Source organism: Chlorocebus sabaeus, chromosome 18 (genome assembly GCF_047675955.1).
Source record: "Chlorocebus sabaeus isolate Y175 chromosome 18, mChlSab1.0.hap1, whole genome shotgun sequence".
Lineage (NCBI taxonomy): Eukaryota > Metazoa > Chordata > Mammalia > Primates > Cercopithecidae > Chlorocebus > Chlorocebus sabaeus.
In genome coordinates, this window is record NC_132921.1 from 47,308,407 (window position 1) to 47,327,327 (window position 18,921).

The following is an 18,921-nucleotide window of genomic DNA, read 5'->3' on the forward strand; positions in this document are numbered from 1 at the left end:
CAATTCTAAGTACTCATCTTCCTCAACTTCTTTGCAGTATTCCATACAGCTGATCACTTCCTCTTTCCTGAAACATCATCTTTCCCTTAGTCTTGGAGACACCACTCTCTAGGTTCTCCTATTTCAATGCCTACTCCTTCTCAATCTTTGTTGCTGATTCCTTCTCATCTCCATGATTTCTAAACTGTGGCGTTCCCTCTGGCATTGTCCTCGGTCTTCTCTCTCATATTTAACATTTTCTCCTCCTCAGATGACCTCATACAGTTTCATGGCTTTAAAAACCATCCTATATGCTGACAACTTTTAAGTTTACATCTCTATCACAACCTCTCCCCCAAACAGAGTATTCTTTTTTTTTTTTTTTTTTTTTTTTTTGAGACAAAGTCTGGTTCTGTCGCCCAGGCTGGAGTGCAGTGGCGCGATCTCAGCTCACTGCAACCTCCGCCTCCCGGGTTCACACCATTCTCCTGCCTCAGCCTCAGGCTCTCGAATAGCTGCGACCCTGTAGTCCGCCACCACGCCCGGCTAATTTTTTGTATTTTTAGTAGAAATGGGGTTTCACCGTGTTGGCCAGGATGGTCTCGATCTCCTGACCTTGTGATCCGCCCGCCTCGGCCTCCCAAAGTGCTGGGATTACAGGCGTGAGCCACCGTGCTCGGCCCCAAACTGAGTATTCTTCAATATAAAGACCAATTCATATCTTCACTTGGATCTCAAATTTAATGTGTCCCAAACTACACTGTTGATTCCCTTGAGCATCTGCTCTTCCTGTAGGCTTTCCCATCTCAGTAATGGCAGCTCTACAGTGTCTCAAGCTTGATAGAAACCTTACATAATCCTTTACTCTCTTCCTTCCAACAACACACCACCTCTACTCCTGTTTCCATATAGTTTTTCTCCACATAGCAGACAATGTGATCCTTTTCTAATGGAAGTTTGCTGGTATCTCTCAATGGCTTCCATTTGATTAAGAATAAAATGCAAAATGCAAACTTCTCACTATAGCCTACAAGCTTTATATGATTTGAACCTCACTATGTCTTTGACCTTACCTTCTACTACTCTCCACTTTGTTCACTTTATTCCAGACAACTGGTTTCCCTGCTGTTTCTGGAACGCACTAGTGCATCGTCATCTTAGAAACCTTTAGGCCGGGTGCGGTGGCTCACGCCTGTAATCCCAACACTTTGGGAAGCTGAGGCGGGTGGATCACGAGGTCAGGAGATCGAGACCATCCTTGCTAACACAGTGAAACCCCTGTCTCTACTAAAAATACAAAAAATTAGCCAGGCATGGTGGCGGGCACCTGTGGTCCTAGCTGCTCAGGAGGCTGAGGCAGGAGAATGGTATGAACCGGGAGGCGGAGCTTGCAGTGAGCCGAGACAGCGCCACTGCACTCCAGCCTGGGTGACAGAGCGAGACTCCATCTCAAAAAAATAAAAAACAAAAAACAGAAACCTTTATACTTGTTCTTTCTTGTGCCCAGAATACTCTTCCCCTAAAAATTCGTATGACCTGCTCATTCACTTTCTTCAGATCTCTGCTCAAAATCACCTTGACAGGACTCTAACTTCTTTATTCTTTCAACTTCCTTACATAAAACAGTACTACTACCCACGCTCACTTGCCAGTCATTCTCTACCCCTTCTGCCCTTATTACCACCTGACATACTGTGTGCCTTTCATAATCTGTCTCACTTGTGGACTATAAGATCAACAAGAACAGGATCTCTGCTTTACTTATTGCTGTATTCCTAGTACTTAAAATAGTACTTGTTATATACTAGCTACTCAAATATTTGTTGAATGAATGAAAGGACTGAAGAAGTGACAATCTTCTTCAGAGTGGGAGGCCACTTTTCCTGAGCTTTAATCCTGGGATAGGCCTGGTTGTGGCCCTGTCTACACATATCATCATTTGCTGCTGTGATTTATAAAAGGAAATTTGTCCTTCTATTGATTTCTATCGCAAAAAGGTTGGATTTTTTCCCTACTTGGCTTCATGTTTTTTTCTAAAAGCCATCTCATAATTACAAGTTCACAAGGACCTGCACAGAAGTCTTTTTTTTAAAAATATATATGTACAAATTTTACAGATTCACAATTGCAGATGGTACAGTCTGTTTAGGAAACACATCACTATACACAGATTAGGGAAAAACAGACTCCACAGTACACAGCTTATCTCCAGATGCATCAACTCAGTGGAAATCAACTTTTAGGGAGGAGGAATGGGAAAAAGAATATTGTTTAGACTTTCCTTATTGGAAGTTTAACTTCTATTTTTTTTTAGTATAAAAAAGTAAGAACATAATAACCACATGGAATATATATGTATTTCTTACCTCTCCCAATGAGAAATAGTGACGTGGAATTTGAGAATCAGGATATATATTCTCTAGGTACCAAGAAAAAGGTTTGCATTGTAGTTTGTGTCTTAGACCAACTCTTGATGATATATCTCCATAATCTACCTTTGTAACACCTGTTGAAAGAAATAATTGACTCTGAATTATTAGTGTTGTTTCAGGTAACACATGTTTATTGTTGAATCTAATAAGCCAGATGAATGAGAACAGTGGTATCAGTTGGGTGATATGTAACTATACCAAGTGAGACACCATGAATCCACCAAAAGTATAAAGCAAGGAAAAGACATTAAATGTGTTTTCATTTTTCAGAGAAAAATTACATTTATGTGAGAAAACAGACCAAAAAAATCAAGGTCTATTTTGCTCAAATATTAAACAGAGCAATTGTTTGCAGTCAGGCTTCTCTCACACAACTCACTGAATTGTGCGCTCTGCCACTTGACAGTCTTGCAGTAACTAAAAAATAAGGATGGACTAGTAACAATGTCAGGCCGACTTATAGCTGATGGAACAACTGTTCCTACAAAACTCTGAGTAGCAAAGTTCCTGGAAAGAAGGCCCTTGTGGCATGTTTTGGGCTCTCGGTGGCCTTGTGATACTTGATGAAAGCCTCCTATGACAGCATCGAGGGCCTGCTTATAGAGAATGCTTATGACCCACTGCAAAAACAGTGGTTTTGTTATGTTGAATGAAAACTCCAAGAATCAGGAAAAAGTCATGCAAGCTAGAAAAATGGCTGAAAATTTAACAAGATGAAACTTCACAGGAATAAATTAAATGTTGCAGTTAGGTTTTTAAAAAAAATAGAACATCTGTAAAATCTGGGCTAGCAACACTGACCTGGATAATTTATTACTGTTAATTATATATTATTCTAGGCATTCTGCCAAGCACTTTCTATACTGTGTGTGATTTCATTCATTCCTTACAATAACCTTATGAGGTAGGTGTTCACCTCTGCTCAACGCTTCACTTCCACCCTTCTTACTTCTCCTCCAGGATCAGGGTCAAGAAAGGTACAGTCTGGTATTTCTAATGCAAAACAATGCTAACCTGGAGAAATTATATAGAAGAAATTCTTGAATTCATCCATCCACACTTCTGCAAGTCGTCTGTTATTTTTATTGATAATCTGCCCTGTGCCTCCTGGAAACGTATAAGGTGTAGCTTTCCGAAACACATGTCCAACATGTGAGCATGTAACAATTTCCAAAGTTCCTCCACATTGCCAAATCTGAAAACAGCAGAGATGACCATAAGATATAGCTGAGTAATCAGGAAATGTTCACCTTAGTTTTCCCATAGCATTTTTCTTTTCAGTTAAATAGGGGTTTGGCTTTTGTTTAAACTTAAATGGAACATATTGTAGTTACTGGTAAAAAGCTTCCAAAGTACCTCCATACTACCAAATCTGAAAGTAACAGCTAAGACCATACATGACATTGATAGTTTAAAAAAAAAGTGTTGACATCTATTGGGTTCCACAGTTGGAATTTCACAAAATCAGGGGCACATGGTGGGCTCTGGCTGTAAGGTTAGGTTACAAAGTCAGTGCTTCCTCAAGAGAAACATTTCTCTAATTTAGGTTCTGATCAAACCAAAAGTTGAAGACTAAAATAAAGAAAACATAGGTTACAGGCTAAATACAGAAAAGACGTGAGATCTAGAGCAGTATTCTTCTAACTGCAGACCATTATTCCTAAGAGAATCATAAATTCAAATTGATGAATTGCAACCCATACTTGTTAACAAGGACATACTGTTTTACAAAATGTTTAAATTTTATGTTTTGTGTGTACAGAGTATATAATGTATTAATGTGATTCATGGTTAAAAACAAACACCAAACAAAACCTGACCATGGAGTAGCCAGCCAGATTCTCATCTGTTCACCCCTCTCCAAACCTGTGTCATGGCTTGTACATGAAACCGAACCTAGGAATCTAAACCAGATCCATCGTAAGTTCTTCAGTGAGAGAGTAAAAGCATGTTTTGTTGTCTTTGTTAGAACAGTAAAAACAAAAAAAGGGGTAAAAGAAAGATGATCAAGTATGTGCTTATATCCTTAATTTAATGAAATCCTTCTGTTCCTTTCAAAATATATTCCCCCAAACAAGTTAAAACTCTCATAACTCTTTACAATTAAAATAACATTTTGGAAAGTTCTGATTTTGTTAAATATTCAGTGTTCCTACCTTCAAGTTTTCCCAGGATCATAAAGTGTCAGAGCTGGATAGGATCTCCAAGATGATCTAGAGTCCAACCCTCTCTTTGACAAGAAGGCAAAACGATTCACTGGGAACAAAGTGAGCTCACTGGTTCAGATTACAGTACACGTCAGTGTGACTTCCACTATAATAAGTTATGTGTCTAAAGTTGGTTATTTTCAAAAATATGCAATGCCATTTAAATGATATGTTGATTCTAGTGAACATGAAATGCAAAAACTTTATATGTAGACTGGGTTAAATCAATTTAGAGTCATTTTAGAATTCTTTTGCGTTTTTCTTTTTATTGAAAAATATAAAGCTGGTAAAGTGACTAGGTTTTATATAAAAAAGTTTTCACACTGAAATAAAAAGCATATTACAAAATGTGAAATTTATGTTTTTGAGAGTAAAGTACCAAAGTAGCATATTCAAACTACATATTAGTTTTTAGAGCTTAAATTACTTCCTTGAAAATAATAAAAATTAAAAACAACTAGGGAATCTTGTGTAAGTTTTATAGCTGGACTTCAAAGGTAACTAAATTATTTGCTTCAATAGTTTATAATGAACCTTTAATATCAGTCTTTTTTATGGACTGAAGGTTCTGAAGTTACATTAAACTTGTATTAAATTCAATTTTTATTTTTTATGTAGAGATACACGAATAATCAAAGCACATCTATATTTGAGGTTAAATAAAAGATTAATTTTTTTGAAGGGAACTTACCCTAAAGGAAATTTCTAGGTTTTCTCCTCCCCAAATATCCATTCCAGCATCATATGTTCCAATTTCCTGAAAGTAATCTCTGTCTATCGAAAAAAGGCCTCCTGCCATGGTAGGTGTTCTGAAATTCAATAACGCTATACCATTAGCAATTTAAAATTTACAATCAGCTTTTGTTTTTAAAAGCAGTTTCATAACTATTTATAACTACTGAGTAAGTACTTATTCTCACACTCTTCATAAACTTTCATAGGCCTTAGGGGTTTTCTGTGTTTTATGCTGTTATTTGCTCTTCAGACATGACCTGCACCGTGGTCATGCTGACTGCTAGACTTGCTGTGTCATGCTTCTGCCCAGACATCCCTCTCTGTCACAGTTCTAAGAGTACTTTCTATCTTTCTTGGCTTGGTCCTCAGGTCCTAACTGAGTTTAGATCTCAAACTCCTTAAATTAAAGCTATTCCTCACAATCCTCTCCATCTGACTGTGCACCCACTCCATGGATCCTAGTAACTTCAAGGCAGTTGACTGTATTAACCAAGCAGATTCAGGTTAGAGTTACCATGCCACATTCTAAAGGGTGGCAAATATTTTAAACACGTAAGATAAACAGGATGGAAACAACGAGGTCTTTTCCCAATACCCACAAGAAATCTTTAAGGACAGGAGACAAAATATAGAATAAAATCAGTATGTTCCTTCCTGACTGTATGGTATATTTTCTGCAAAAGAGGAGCCTAATTCATCAAAATGGGCTCAGGTAGGCAAAAGGAGTGGGGACGTGAAATTAAGCAGAAAAATGATTAAGAAATGAAGGAAGATTTAAATAAATGAATATCAGCCCATTTGATTTTTATGAAGAACAAGTATGGAGAAAAAGTGAACTCCAACCAGGAGAAAAAATAATTAAGTTACAAGGACCGAAGATACCACAAAAACTGTATTTTAAGATGAACCCTAAAATGTACTCAGTGCCTTTCCAGAGGAAACAGTTGTTTCAAAAAAAGGTTTGGACTTATTTTGATTTTAGAAGAAAAAAAGAATGAGAAAAGGGTTTAAAAAGAAACAGCCCAAAATTCAGAATTATCATTTAATACAGGGGTTTCTTGACCTGAGTTTTTTGTGTGCTAAATCTTCTGTATGTACATGTGCATTTTTCTCCATTAGAGAAGACCCATAGCTTTTACCAGATTTTCAAAAAAGTTTGTCATCTTTGAAATGTTTAGGAACCCCTGATTTAGATAGTGAATTGCACTAACAGCTAAAGAGAAGAAAAGTCCCTTGTACTACTAAGAACTCAGGCTAAGGAAAATAGCACGTAGTCAGTGGAAAATCTCTTCAGTGTTGCCAGAACTGGACTTGAATTCAAGGGAAGGCAGATGCAGGAGGCCCAAAAACAGAAGACAGCTGAAGCCTGGTTCTGAAGGAACTCTTAATACAGAAGTAGCAGGTTGATATAATTGGGATAAATTTTAGGATGGCTCAGAAGAGCTCAAAGGTCTCAATTTCATGTTCTAAAAAGAGCATGAGGATTTTTATTCCATTCTGAAAAAAATAAAATCTATATATGACCAAGTAGAGAAAAAAATCAGAAAATAAATGGATTAATGAATTTTTTAATGCTTTGTGTCAATTCTAGCTATTTTTATGTTTGATACAAGCTTTTCTAACTTTACCAGTCAATAACTCATCCAGATGGTACAAGTCTGAATTTAAAATCGCACATTATAATGCAAGGACCCAGTTTTAGGTAATAGTTTCACATACTGACACAATTAATTAAGCTAAGTATTATTATCCTTAATAACTGAATTAAAGAATAGATGTGACTTACACATTTGCAAAATGTTCATAAAGGAATGAAAAAACATGCATGTCATCATTTCTCATGTGCACTAGATTTACAGAATAAGTAAAAATTTCTAATTTTATTAGAGGAGAAATCCTTCTTTATAACACTCATAATTGTGAAAGATGGCTCTTAACTACCATAAGGTATACGAATGCTTCATGTTTCTCAAAATACACTTATCCATTTGATATGATTCCCAGAGCTCCACAACCTTCTGCCAATGACACTTTAGGGAAAATGTTTGACAAATTAATTACCTGACAGGAAGAGTCCGATCACCTTTCCTTCTGTCCATTTCTCTTTGGGGAACAGGATACCAGCGAAAATTGAGCTTCCAGTTGAACCCACCATAGGTCATATCAGAGCCTGCCATGTACTCAAAAGTATCATCGCTGATCACATCGATGATAGGACACACCACTGTTCTCCTGATGTCATAAAAGCAAGTTTAAAAATCCTTCAAAACATTCTTGTTTAATGCCAACTATAGAACAACTGTATAGTGTTTTTACTTTTTTTCCCCCTTGTGACAGGGTATCACTCTGTCACCCAGGCTGGAATGCAGTAGTGCAATCAGGGCCCACTGCAGCCTCGACCTCCTCAAATCATCTTCCCACCTCAGCTTCCTGAGGAGCTGGGACCTCAGGTACATAACACCACACTCAACTAATTAAAAGAATTTTTTTTTTTTTGGTAGAGACAAGGTCTCCCTATGTTGCCCAGGCTGGTCTTTAACTCCTGGGCTCAAGGGGTCCTCCTACTTCAGCCTCTCAAAGTACTGGGATTACAAGCATGAACCACTGCACCTGGGCCTAAGTGTTTTTAAAATAAAAATACATTCTATAATGTTACAGGCAATGGTGAAAACTTTCATGCTCAATCTCCCATCAAACTAGCATCATAATTATTTACTGGTTGATAATCCCTCCCCTTTTCATTCATACTCCTATATTGTCTTAAAAAGAAGCATATTTTTATTTTTTATATTTAAGTCTTTAATCCTTCAAGGGACTGATTTTAACTATGATATACAGCAAGTATCCAACTTCATTTATTTCTTCTATGGATAACCAGTTGTTCCACCACTATTTATGTAATGGTCCCTTCTTCTTCTGCCATAACTATGAGTGCCTGTTCTGTCACAAATGAAGATTACATACAAAAATGAGCGGGTTTCTAGACCCTACCCTGTTTCACTAGTCTCTTTGTGAATTCCTGCATCAATATACCATTGCTGTGATTAACACAGCTTTAAAATAAGTCTTGATGCCTAGTAGGGTCAGCCCCCTTAGATCTGATTCTTCTTCAGAAGCATCCCAACTATTTTTTTTTCTTTTTACAGTTCCATATTAATGCTAGAATCAGCCTGTACAGTCTCTCAAACAAAATTCTGTGGAGATTTCAATTGGAAATGCACTGAATTTATATATGAATTTGGGTAGAACTGATACTCTTATGATACTGACTTTCCTATCCATGAACATCACCTCTCTCTCAAGATTTTTTTGTGAATTTCAGTCAGTCTTGGTAAACATATTCCTACGTGTAGTCTATGACTTCCATTGCTATTACGAATGGTATCTTTTCTTTTTACATTATATTTTCTAAGTATTCCTTGTTGGTGTGAAATAAACTTTTCTTTGTTTGGAGATGGAGTCTCACTCCTGTTGCCCAGGCTAGAGGGCAGTGGTGCAATCCTGGCTCACTGCAGCCTTGACTTCCTGAGTTCAAGTGATCCTCCCGCCTCAGCCTCCCAAGCAATTGGGATTATAGGCATGAGCCACCATGAATGGCTAATGTTTTGTATTTTTAGTAGAGATGGGGTTTCGCCATGTTGGCCAGGCTGGTCTCAAACTCCTGGGTTCAAATGATCTGCCCACCTTGGTCTCCCAAAGAGCTGGGATTACAGGCGTGAGCCACTGCACCAGCCTGAACTTTTCTATAGTAATCTCATGTTTGGCAACATTGCTGAATTCTTATTGTTTCTATTATTTTATGTACAGATTCGTTTTCTTCACAAACACATATACAATTGACAACAATGCTTTTCCTTTTTCCAATAAATAAATGTTCTTTATTTATTGTAGTACAGCAAAACCTATGAAAGACTTCTAATAATACCTGAAGTCTTGAAGTGATTGAGGGCATTAACATCTTGTTCCACATCTTTTTAAAAAATGCTTTCAACATTTCTCCATTAACATGATTTCTGCTTGCAAAGGCTTTTTTTTTTTTTTAAAGCTGTCCTTTCTTGGATTAAACTTCCACTGTGTAATAGTTTGCTAAGTATTTTCTAATAATAAATCCATGTTAAATTTCAGTGAACCCTTTTTCAGTATCTATAGGAGTGATCAGAGGTGTTTAATAAGTTTGTAATCACAGTTTTAAAAATACGTTAATGGGATGTATTAAATGAATTAGTTTTGTAATATCATGCTAAACCAAGCAGGCATGATATCATGATATGTTTTTTGCGTGTGTGTGTGTGTGTGTGTATTGCTGGTTCAGTTTGCTGGTATTGTGAGATTTTTGCACTAGCATTCATGAACAGGTTTGCTCTGTAATTTTCCTTGTAGTATTTTCTGGTTTTCATATCACAGTTATACCAGCCTCATAAAAAGAGTTTTGTTCATTCCTTTTCTATATTGTTTACAAATTCTTAGGGAAGATTTGTTTCCCCTCTGCCACTGCATACCAAGGTTGAGACAGCAAGTTTTCTCTGATGTGGTGGGATTTATTTTTCATTCTTGCCTTATACTAAGATATAGATTTCAAGATCCCAGCTTTATACAGGTGTTTGCTATTAACCTTCTCACCTGAGGCAGCTCCTAGGTTTTGTCTCCTATCCTTCCATCTTATTTCTCTCTCAAAGGCAGAAGCTTAGTGTCCCCAAAGTTCAGCAGAAACCCTACCAGTGAAAGCTGGCTTTAGTGTTTGGACTGCACATTTGCTCTCACTTCTTTTCAAGATCTGCAAATTTCTTACTTTTGTGCCGACTCAATGATGCATTTAAAATTTGTTTGGCCTTTTATCCAGCTTTTTCAGTTGGAAAAGTTATTCAGAATATCAAGTCCACCATACAGCCCAAACGGGAAGTCACTGTGGTTGCTATGTCAGCTGATTCCCTTCCATACTTCTGTCATCACCTCACCTTGCTTTATCTCTATGGGTTATGTATTATCTTCAGGCAAGCAAATATTCCCTAAAACAGTCATCTATTATTTAAAGAAAAGAATTTACAGGGATATGCTATTCTTTTGATTCTTCAGGGAATGTTTTTTTTTCCTAAAGCTGCTCTACTTTCCCATTGATTGGCCCAATGCTGAGTTTTCCTATTTATTCATCTTTGAATGGGAAAAAAAAGTAGATCCAGCATTTGCTATCAAATAGAATAGATGCCGTGGCTTTAGCTCCCACCATGCTCCACTTGATTAGTAAAAGTTCACTCCACTAAAATCTAAACTTAAAGGTTAACAAGGATAGTCTCTACCTCAAATTACAATGACAAGCAGAAATTCAACCAACATAGATGTAGCAGACTGAAGTCAAGTTCTCTCCTGATGCACAAGAACTAAGCCAGAAATAAGGAGTTATTTGAAAAATGTGTAACATGAAAAACTATAACCATAGGTGTTCATTACACCACTGTTCTTCCTGTGTTATCCAAGATTATGGTGCTTTCCATATAAAATTAAGCATTTCAGGACACAATGTGCTTCTCTCCATTCTCTTCTACTTCTTGCTGCACTACAAGTTGAGAGGATCTGCCTGCTCCAGTGTTAGCTTTAGAGAGCAAGGACAAGTGAAGGGTTTTATGCTGTCTTCCCTGAGTTCACCATCTATCTGTTCTGCTCCAGCTTGGTGAACAGAGCATACAGTATACATTCCAACGACATGCTTCCTAATCACTCCCTATTAGCACGACAGTTTTCAAACATTCATGCCAGGCTTCAGAATGTGGTCTTCTAGATATTTTCTTTAGAGTCCTTTACACAGATATTTTAAAGTAAACTTGGGAGGAAATTACTTTTATATTTATTTAAAAACATAGAATTTGGCAATTAACCAGATAGTTTAGGACAAATGTACTAAAAACAAACTTACAGACACCAGAAAATTACCTGTCATGTTTGATCCTGGCCAAGAGAGGCTCCAGCCATCCCACTGTACACTCACAATGGGCATCCAGGAAGGTGATCACTTGGCCTTTAGACACAGCAGCTCCTTTTAATCTAGCTCTAATCAATCCAGAACGTTGTTCCATTCGAATTACATGAACTGGTACTTTTAGTTTTTTCACATAACTCTCTAAAGGCCTTTTCAAAAAGTCTGGAAAATGAACAAAACAAAACATGAAAACAGGTGTGGCCTGGCACTATTCAGATTAAAGTAATTTTGATTTGGAATATTTATTCCACATACCCTTACTGAACACTCTCAGCAAGGCTCCCTGACTCACAAACCCATTTTGCAAAAGGAAGCCTTTATATTCCCCGAGAGAATGGACTAAAGCTGCCTCTATTTTATTACATGCAGAATTAGGAGAGTGCCTTTGGGCTCAGACTTAACCAAGGATAGGAATGCTCCTATGTTTCACTAAGTAACTCTGTCAGACTCAGTTCTTTTTCTAATCATGCTTAAGGATCAGCAATACAAAGAAAGCATTAAATCCAGACCTCAACAGAGAGAAGACACAGAATATGTAATATGTAGAGTTCAGAAAATTGTGAAAGCAGAAACAAATTGTCTTGTTGATTACCACGGTCTCTGACGACACATTTTTTTTTTTTTTTTTTTTTAAATCAGGAGGCAGAAAGTGAGGTAATGCTTGGAAAAGAAATGCTGGACTGTTAACTGCAAGGCCAAATAGAGATCCTTAAACCGACAGTTAGGTGTTAAGAAAAAAAGTTTAAAAAGGAAAGGGCAATTGAAGAAGAGAAGAGAAAAAGGGGGCAAAAGGGGAAAGGGAGAGTATGTGGGTATATGAAATCAATAGCTATCCTGGAGAGTTCAGATAAGAGGTTATGCTCCTCAGGACACAGGCAAGCATATAGGATAAGGCAAACCTTTCCTCCAAAGTTCACAACTGACTTTAAAAAGCAGAAAAGGTGCAACTTCCTGAAAGCAAAGAGAAAATATTTTTCAGATCAGGTAGGTTTACAGAATTTACGCTAGAGAAGCTATTGGTGGTAATAAGGCCAAATGTCTTTCCAACTAGTCACCATACAGTTAAGTATGAGGATAATCTCTCTAGGGAAGAAAATATTTGAGATGAAACTACTGCGACCCCTAGAGAGATTATCCTTACATCTATTAATTAAATACTAAAAGTAGAGATCCAAAAGGCTTCCTGCATAGTGAGGTGGAAAAGACAAATGGGAGTAAAATGATTCTTGCCTGTTTGACTCAACAAGACAAAATGACTCAATAATGAAACAATCAGGGATATAAAAGCTGTAAAAGAGAAAGGCCTGTGTGTCCCACTACACCAAAACACTGATCTTTCCCATTTCTGCTAATATATTTTCTAATATTTAAGCTAAAAAGTTATCTGAAAGATATCACTGTGATTTTATGAACCAAGTTTTAGGGTCAAAAGGATCTAACTTGATTCTGAGTAAAAAGGTAAGGGTAGTGCCAATCCCAGAGAAGAGCAACATTTTGTAGTACCTATTAACATTTTGTGTCTGTTTAGCACAATGTTAACATATGTAATGCTAGTCTCATTATATATTTTATCTCATTTAATGCTCACAATGACCCTATGAGGTTAAGTGTTATTATGCATACTTTAGAAATGAAAATCTAAGGCTCGGCATATTACATGAATTTGATTAAGGTGATACAGCTTGTTAAGGGATGGATCCAAGATTCAAACCCAGGTCAGGCTGACTTTAAAGCCCATCTTTTTATCTACAACAAGAGAATCCTAGAAGGGAACTCTATAGAGAGAACAATTCAGGTCTGTGGAAGCACCTGATCAAGCGCAAATTTAAAATACTTTGTATCCAGAATTTGATAGAATTTCATGCAGTAGAGTATAAGATATAATCTAGTACCTTAGATCAATCAAGACTGGGTGTGTCATAAACAATGTGTCTCCCAACAAGTTTTTCCAAAAATATTAGTTTAAAATGTTTCTTCAGAACTAAAGCAATCTAGTCCCCAAGTCCCACATGTCTTTGAAAGCTATACTATCTTGTTTATGAACAAAATTTAAAAAAAAGATGCATGATTCTGTGGTCTGGTAACTCATAAAATTTGCTCTTCCACAAATTTTCTTGGCATCTTTGACATCTTTTTGGCTTTCACACAATAACATTAGGATATAGGTGTCTTCTTTTCAGTCAATATAGAATTATGGACTCAGGGCTGGGTGGGGAATTAGGAACTATCCAAGTCTCATTTTACAAAAATGAAGCCATTATAGTTAGAAGCTACTATTACATCTAAAAACAAGGGAGAATCTTCTTATTAGGACATCTTTATAACTATTGGCCTATAAATGGATCCCTATGCATTTGTCAGGGTATGAGATTGTCAGAGAGTGTGAACATCAGGGAAAAATTTCACTGTTCACAGCAATGTCTGAGAAATATTAGCCAAAACTCTAAAGAGTAGTAGGGAAGAATAAGGAAATCAGAGTCTAATAAATCTGATGCCTAACCTCTACTAAATATAAACCTCTGCTTTTTGTATAAAATGAAAAAATAATAGTCTTCTCAGATTAGAAACATTACATAAATTCTAAGTCTTAAGATAACTTTCTGAGATGAAAATTACATAACTTCTGACATAAACTAGGGATTCGTCCAAATTCTGACTTTATTACAGATCCTGTAACAGTAAAGTTGCACCAGAAGCAATCAGAAGTGAGGTACACAGCAGTTAAGAGGTCAGGCTCTGGATTTATACAGGGCTTGGATACTCATCTACCATGCTAAGCCTTATTTTCCTCATCAATAAAACAGAAATAATTACAGCACCTACTTCATACTTCTTTAATAGAGTTACTCAGCAGGTTAACCTGAAATCAAGTATTCAGAGGCCATGGGCACACTATCTATGCTATACAACCCAATTAGGAAGTTTGCACAGAAAAGAAGTAAATGTGAAGATTAGATGTACCAGCGTACATTATTCTTTCACCCATTCATTATATAATTCTAGACTGTTGTTATGTACAGGCACTGTGGGAAGTGAGGTGATAATGGTGAGCCAACAGACCTGACAAAGTATACAGTCTACTGGGGGAAGATACCTATTAAACAGACAAATAAATAATTCAAACCCTGGTTAGAGCTGCAGAGGGGTAGAGTGTTATGAGATGTTTTCAGAGAGACATGACAGGTCTGGAGAGGTCAAGAAAGGCCTCTCTAAATATATCACATCTGAGCTGAACTCTGATGGATGGATGATTCAATGTTGACAACGCTGGGGAGATAGATGGTGGAGACGAATGTTCCCTACAGAACAATGTTCCAGGGAGAGGGAACAGAATCAGTACAAGTGAAGGCCCTGAGATAGGAAGAAGGATGATACTCTTTAACAAACTGAAAGAAGAAAACTGGACAGTGGGAATAAGTATGGGAATGGTTCAAGATGTGACTGGAGATGCCAGGTGTGGCCAGGTCATACAGGCCTTAGTGGAGGGGTTTAAATCATGGAAGCAAAATGATCAGATCTGCATGCTTTAAAAAAGCTCACTCTGGAGGCACCATGATGAACATCTAGATGGGGGGGGGGGGGTAAGAGTATATGGGGACATTAGTTTGACTTGTTAGCCTATTTCCACATCCGGGTGAGAAATGATGGTGCCTTGGATGTGTCTCATGAATAGGAAAAAAAGCAGATTTAAAGAGTTACATAAAAGCAAAGAGCTTGCTCTGGTTTCTGGGTCTAACAATTACGACTTAAACAATGGAGCCAAAGAAAAACACATTAGATGATTCTCAACCTGGAAAGCAAGACTGCAAATTATAAGCACAAAAACAAAGATCTAGTGTCTCCCAGATATCAGAAATGGTAACCTGGATATTTGAGGCTTCCAAGGCAGGAAGATAAAGGAGAAACACACCCCTCAGCAGGGACTCTGGAGCGGCACTCCAGGACCCCGCCTAGAGACTAAGCCTCAGGTGGAGCAGTGAGGTAGACACCTGCTCACACAAGTTTCCTCTCACAGATGTACACAGACTGGGGTGTTAGGTGAGGTCTGCATGAGGGGAAGGAAAGACAGAACTGGTATAGGTGAGTTTCTCTGTCACTTGTTGTGGGACTCTGCACCTTTTAAATTAGGTCATATCCTATAAAAATTTATTATTCTACACAGCCTTCTTGGGCATTCACAGAACAAGAGAAAAACAAGGAGGAAATGAAAAAATAATCCATTTTATCTCAGGTTAAGTATCTCTTCTGAAAGAATATATTTAATCCAGCAAATATTAACATATTAGTAAACCAAGCACAAGTCATTTGCAGGATAAATGTTTGTATATATTCCTCCATATATTAACTTAGGTTAATTTTCTTACAGAGGGATTAACTCCTAGCAAATAGATTATCCACATGAGGTTTATACTTCTGTTGTCAACAATTATTTCTTTACGTGTGGTATTCTTAACAGCTCTTATTCCTTTTGACATGTAATTATGTCATGTACTATACTATTTAAATGTCTTATGTGATTATAAACTATCTCTTTAATTTCATTAAAAATGTAAGATATAAGCTAATTTAAAAGGTAGGATTTATCTTATTCTTTATTTGCATCCGTATAATCTGGCAAAGTAATAAGATTTAAATAGTTTTTATTGCACTAATTACTCCAAATAATTGATATTTGACATGAATAAACTTAATTTCTATTAAATGCATGTATTCAGTGTGGGCACAGGAAGGAGAAAGTATGATACTTAACTAAATCATAGCAGATGCAATGGGAGAATAGGCAAGAAAGTCGAAGATACTAGCACGAGAGTTAAAACGGTAGGTCGTTTAAGGCTGATGAAGAAAAGAAGTAGGAAATTATTTTCTGTAGCTCTAAATTTTTCTCATGCGAACACAGGAACATTGGTGGAACACACGACACCAATGATTCCTAAAGAGATGAGATATGAATAAGAAAATTAGGAAATGCTGGGTATCTAAGTTAAGCTAGTTTCTTTACTGATGGACTAAGCGGAGCCTTTTCTATATGGTACTCTGTAGTGTGAAATCTCTAGTAAGGATTCAGTATATATAATATTGACCCAGGCACCTTTAATTAATATGTCCTTTCCCAAAGAGTATTTCATGCTATAGTTTGGGATATTTTAGGCTTGTGAAAAATTCTGAGATTCCTAGAAGGAAATGTAGGCAACAGTCTATAGAGATTTATTATGAGAGTCATATTATATCCTACCTTTTCATCCTTCCTAATCCTTTTATGTACCTAGCTATAGATCATTCCTGAAACTTAGAAATGGAGAAAATAGGGAAACCTAAGAAAAATCTGGAGAACAAAGGTTCACCCAGGTAAGGCTCCATCTTGCTGTCAGAGATATTTCCTACTAAATATGGAACTACATTTCTCCATTCATGGATGTAAGCAGAATCCAGTCTGTCTCTACTGACTCAGTCCTTCAGCTTCCCACAGAGAAAATCCTAACAAAATGATGAGAGTTTTTTCACTGTCCTGCATAATAGTTTATGTTATATAGCATTATTTCCTTTTGAAACAAGATTAAGATGCAACACACATCAAATGTTAATTAAATATTTTAAGTCTCACAAGAGTGTACTTTTTTTACATATGTGAATGAATCCAAATGCCATATTTTGGGGATAAATTAGAATTTTGTATAAAATTATTAGGTTAAAAATTATAGCAACTAGCTTTAACCGTTAGTGACAAAAGGTGTAGCAAATTATTGGCATTAAAATTTAAAATTTACCTCTTTCACTGGCATCATCTACTAGAACAATTTCTTCTATCATGTGTCTTGGTGAGCGATTAATGACACTATGGACAGTTCGCAGAAGTGTGCTCCAAGCCTCATTGTGGAAAACAATCACCACACTTGTTGTAGGAAGATTATCTGGATACACCTTTGTTTTACACCTAGAGACAAAGCAAATGCCTTTATAAAAAGTGACTGTTAAGATTGCATAATAAAGGAATCTGGACTAGAAGGGGTGATAGAACAATAAAAGCAGTTTGCTCTAGGGGTGGGATCCTTGGTACCTTTTTACTTAAGTCTTGGTTAATGTTACGTGTTTAATAAATAGCACCTATTTAAAATGATATATTTAGATTAAAATTATTTCAAAGATGTTATTTATATTCTTAAAATTAGGTAGTTCCTCCTGATGAATGTTTTCAGGTGATTCACTTTAATAGAGAATGAAATAAAGCTATCTACCCAAAACTGACTGTGCTTCAAGGACCCTATTAGACAAAAAAATCAGAACCACTGGAGTTTACATAGTTTAATAATCTAAACAAAAATATGCCTTCCACAAAAGAAGATAAATATTTAGTGAGTACCTATCATGTACCAGGCTCTTAATCTTCCTAGTCATTCTGTAAGACAGATGCGTGCAGCCACATTTCACAGATGAGAAACAGGGCAGGGATAGCGAGGAGGCAGCAGAATCTGACTGAAGACTCCACAGCCCATGCCCTGCTGCTCCAATTCTTGATGCTGCCACCTCCATAATTAAATATCAACATGTGCCTCGTTCAGTAAAGACTATTTATGCCTGAGCATGCAATCATCAGAAATACCAAACACACTCAAAAGATATGCACACGAAATCCACACAATAATTGTGTTTCTAGCACTTTGTTAGGCAACATGGTCTCTTTTTTCAACCTTGTTAGCTAGATCAAATTACTAGGTAACAGCCTATTAGAGAAAGTAACAGCAGTAGGTAACCTGAGATCAAGAGATGTGCTTTAGAACATAAGCCCGCTCTAAACAGTGTATATATAATTCTCTCCCAGGTATCCCCAATTCTAACAGTTGCTCCACCCTTCTCTTTCTTCCTTTATTCCCTGCTCTCTCTCAAGCTCCTCAAACTTTCCACTCCCCAGTCTCAACTGTAATCCCCTGTCAGTGGGAGTGGAAAAAGGGAAGGATGGGGAGGAAATGAAGAAAACACAAACAAGACTCCTGAAGCTGCTGAAATAACTCTTCTTATTGAACACTCTACCCTAGGGCTGCCGGCTGGCAGTTGGAAGAAAGGGAAAAAGGAAGGGTAAAAAGATGACAAGGTAAAAGGGTTGAAAGAAGTCACCATAGGGGCCCCATCAGCCCTTGTCCTTTCTCTCTCCCAGGAGACAAGGAGCAACAAGTAGCTGTTCCTGTCCTTCGATATATTCCACTGCAGCCCCTCTCCCCCTCTTCACCACTCCCAAGACCCCTTTCACAGGATGGTCTCCATCTCCTACTACCAGTAACCTCCTCTCTATCCACCGATCCAGAAAACCCACAGCCTCATTTCCACTTCACTGCCCACTCCCTATGTTCACTCTAACAACCACAAGAAGGCCCACACAGCCTGCCACCCTGTCTGCAGCTCCCTCCTTCCAAGTCTAGACTAAAGAGATGGGGCCCAAAAGACTAGGCGAGAGGGTAAAAGATGTGTTCTCAGCAGTACTAATAATACTTCTGAAAATAGTTTCCCATCAAAACTCTGTTAGAAATGGTGGCTACAATATTTATGTATTATAATTAGTACTAGTTTCAGGTACATCATAGCTGAGCAAGCTATATGTTGAATT

The 18,921-nt window shown here is 37.2% G+C and overlaps 1 protein-coding gene across 1 annotated transcript in view; it reads right to left on the reverse strand.

Annotated features, from left to right (window-relative positions):
- GALNT1 (polypeptide N-acetylgalactosaminyltransferase 1) overlaps positions 1 to 18,921 on the reverse strand; it is a 57,672-nt gene that overhangs the window by 16,997 nt on the left and 21,754 nt on the right. Inside the window, exons 3-8 of the mRNA XM_007974258.3 lie at positions 17,090 to 17,256; positions 11,279 to 11,486; positions 7,415 to 7,585; positions 5,310 to 5,427; positions 3,426 to 3,606; positions 2,346 to 2,485 (exon numbers count right to left, since the gene is read on the reverse strand). Of these exons, the coding sequence (XP_007972449.1) occupies positions 2,346 to 2,485; positions 3,426 to 3,606; positions 5,310 to 5,427; positions 7,415 to 7,585; positions 11,279 to 11,486; positions 17,090 to 17,256 (985 nt within the window). The remainder of the gene's footprint in view (positions 1 to 2,345; positions 2,486 to 3,425; positions 3,607 to 5,309; positions 5,428 to 7,414; positions 7,586 to 11,278; positions 11,487 to 17,089; positions 17,257 to 18,921) is intronic.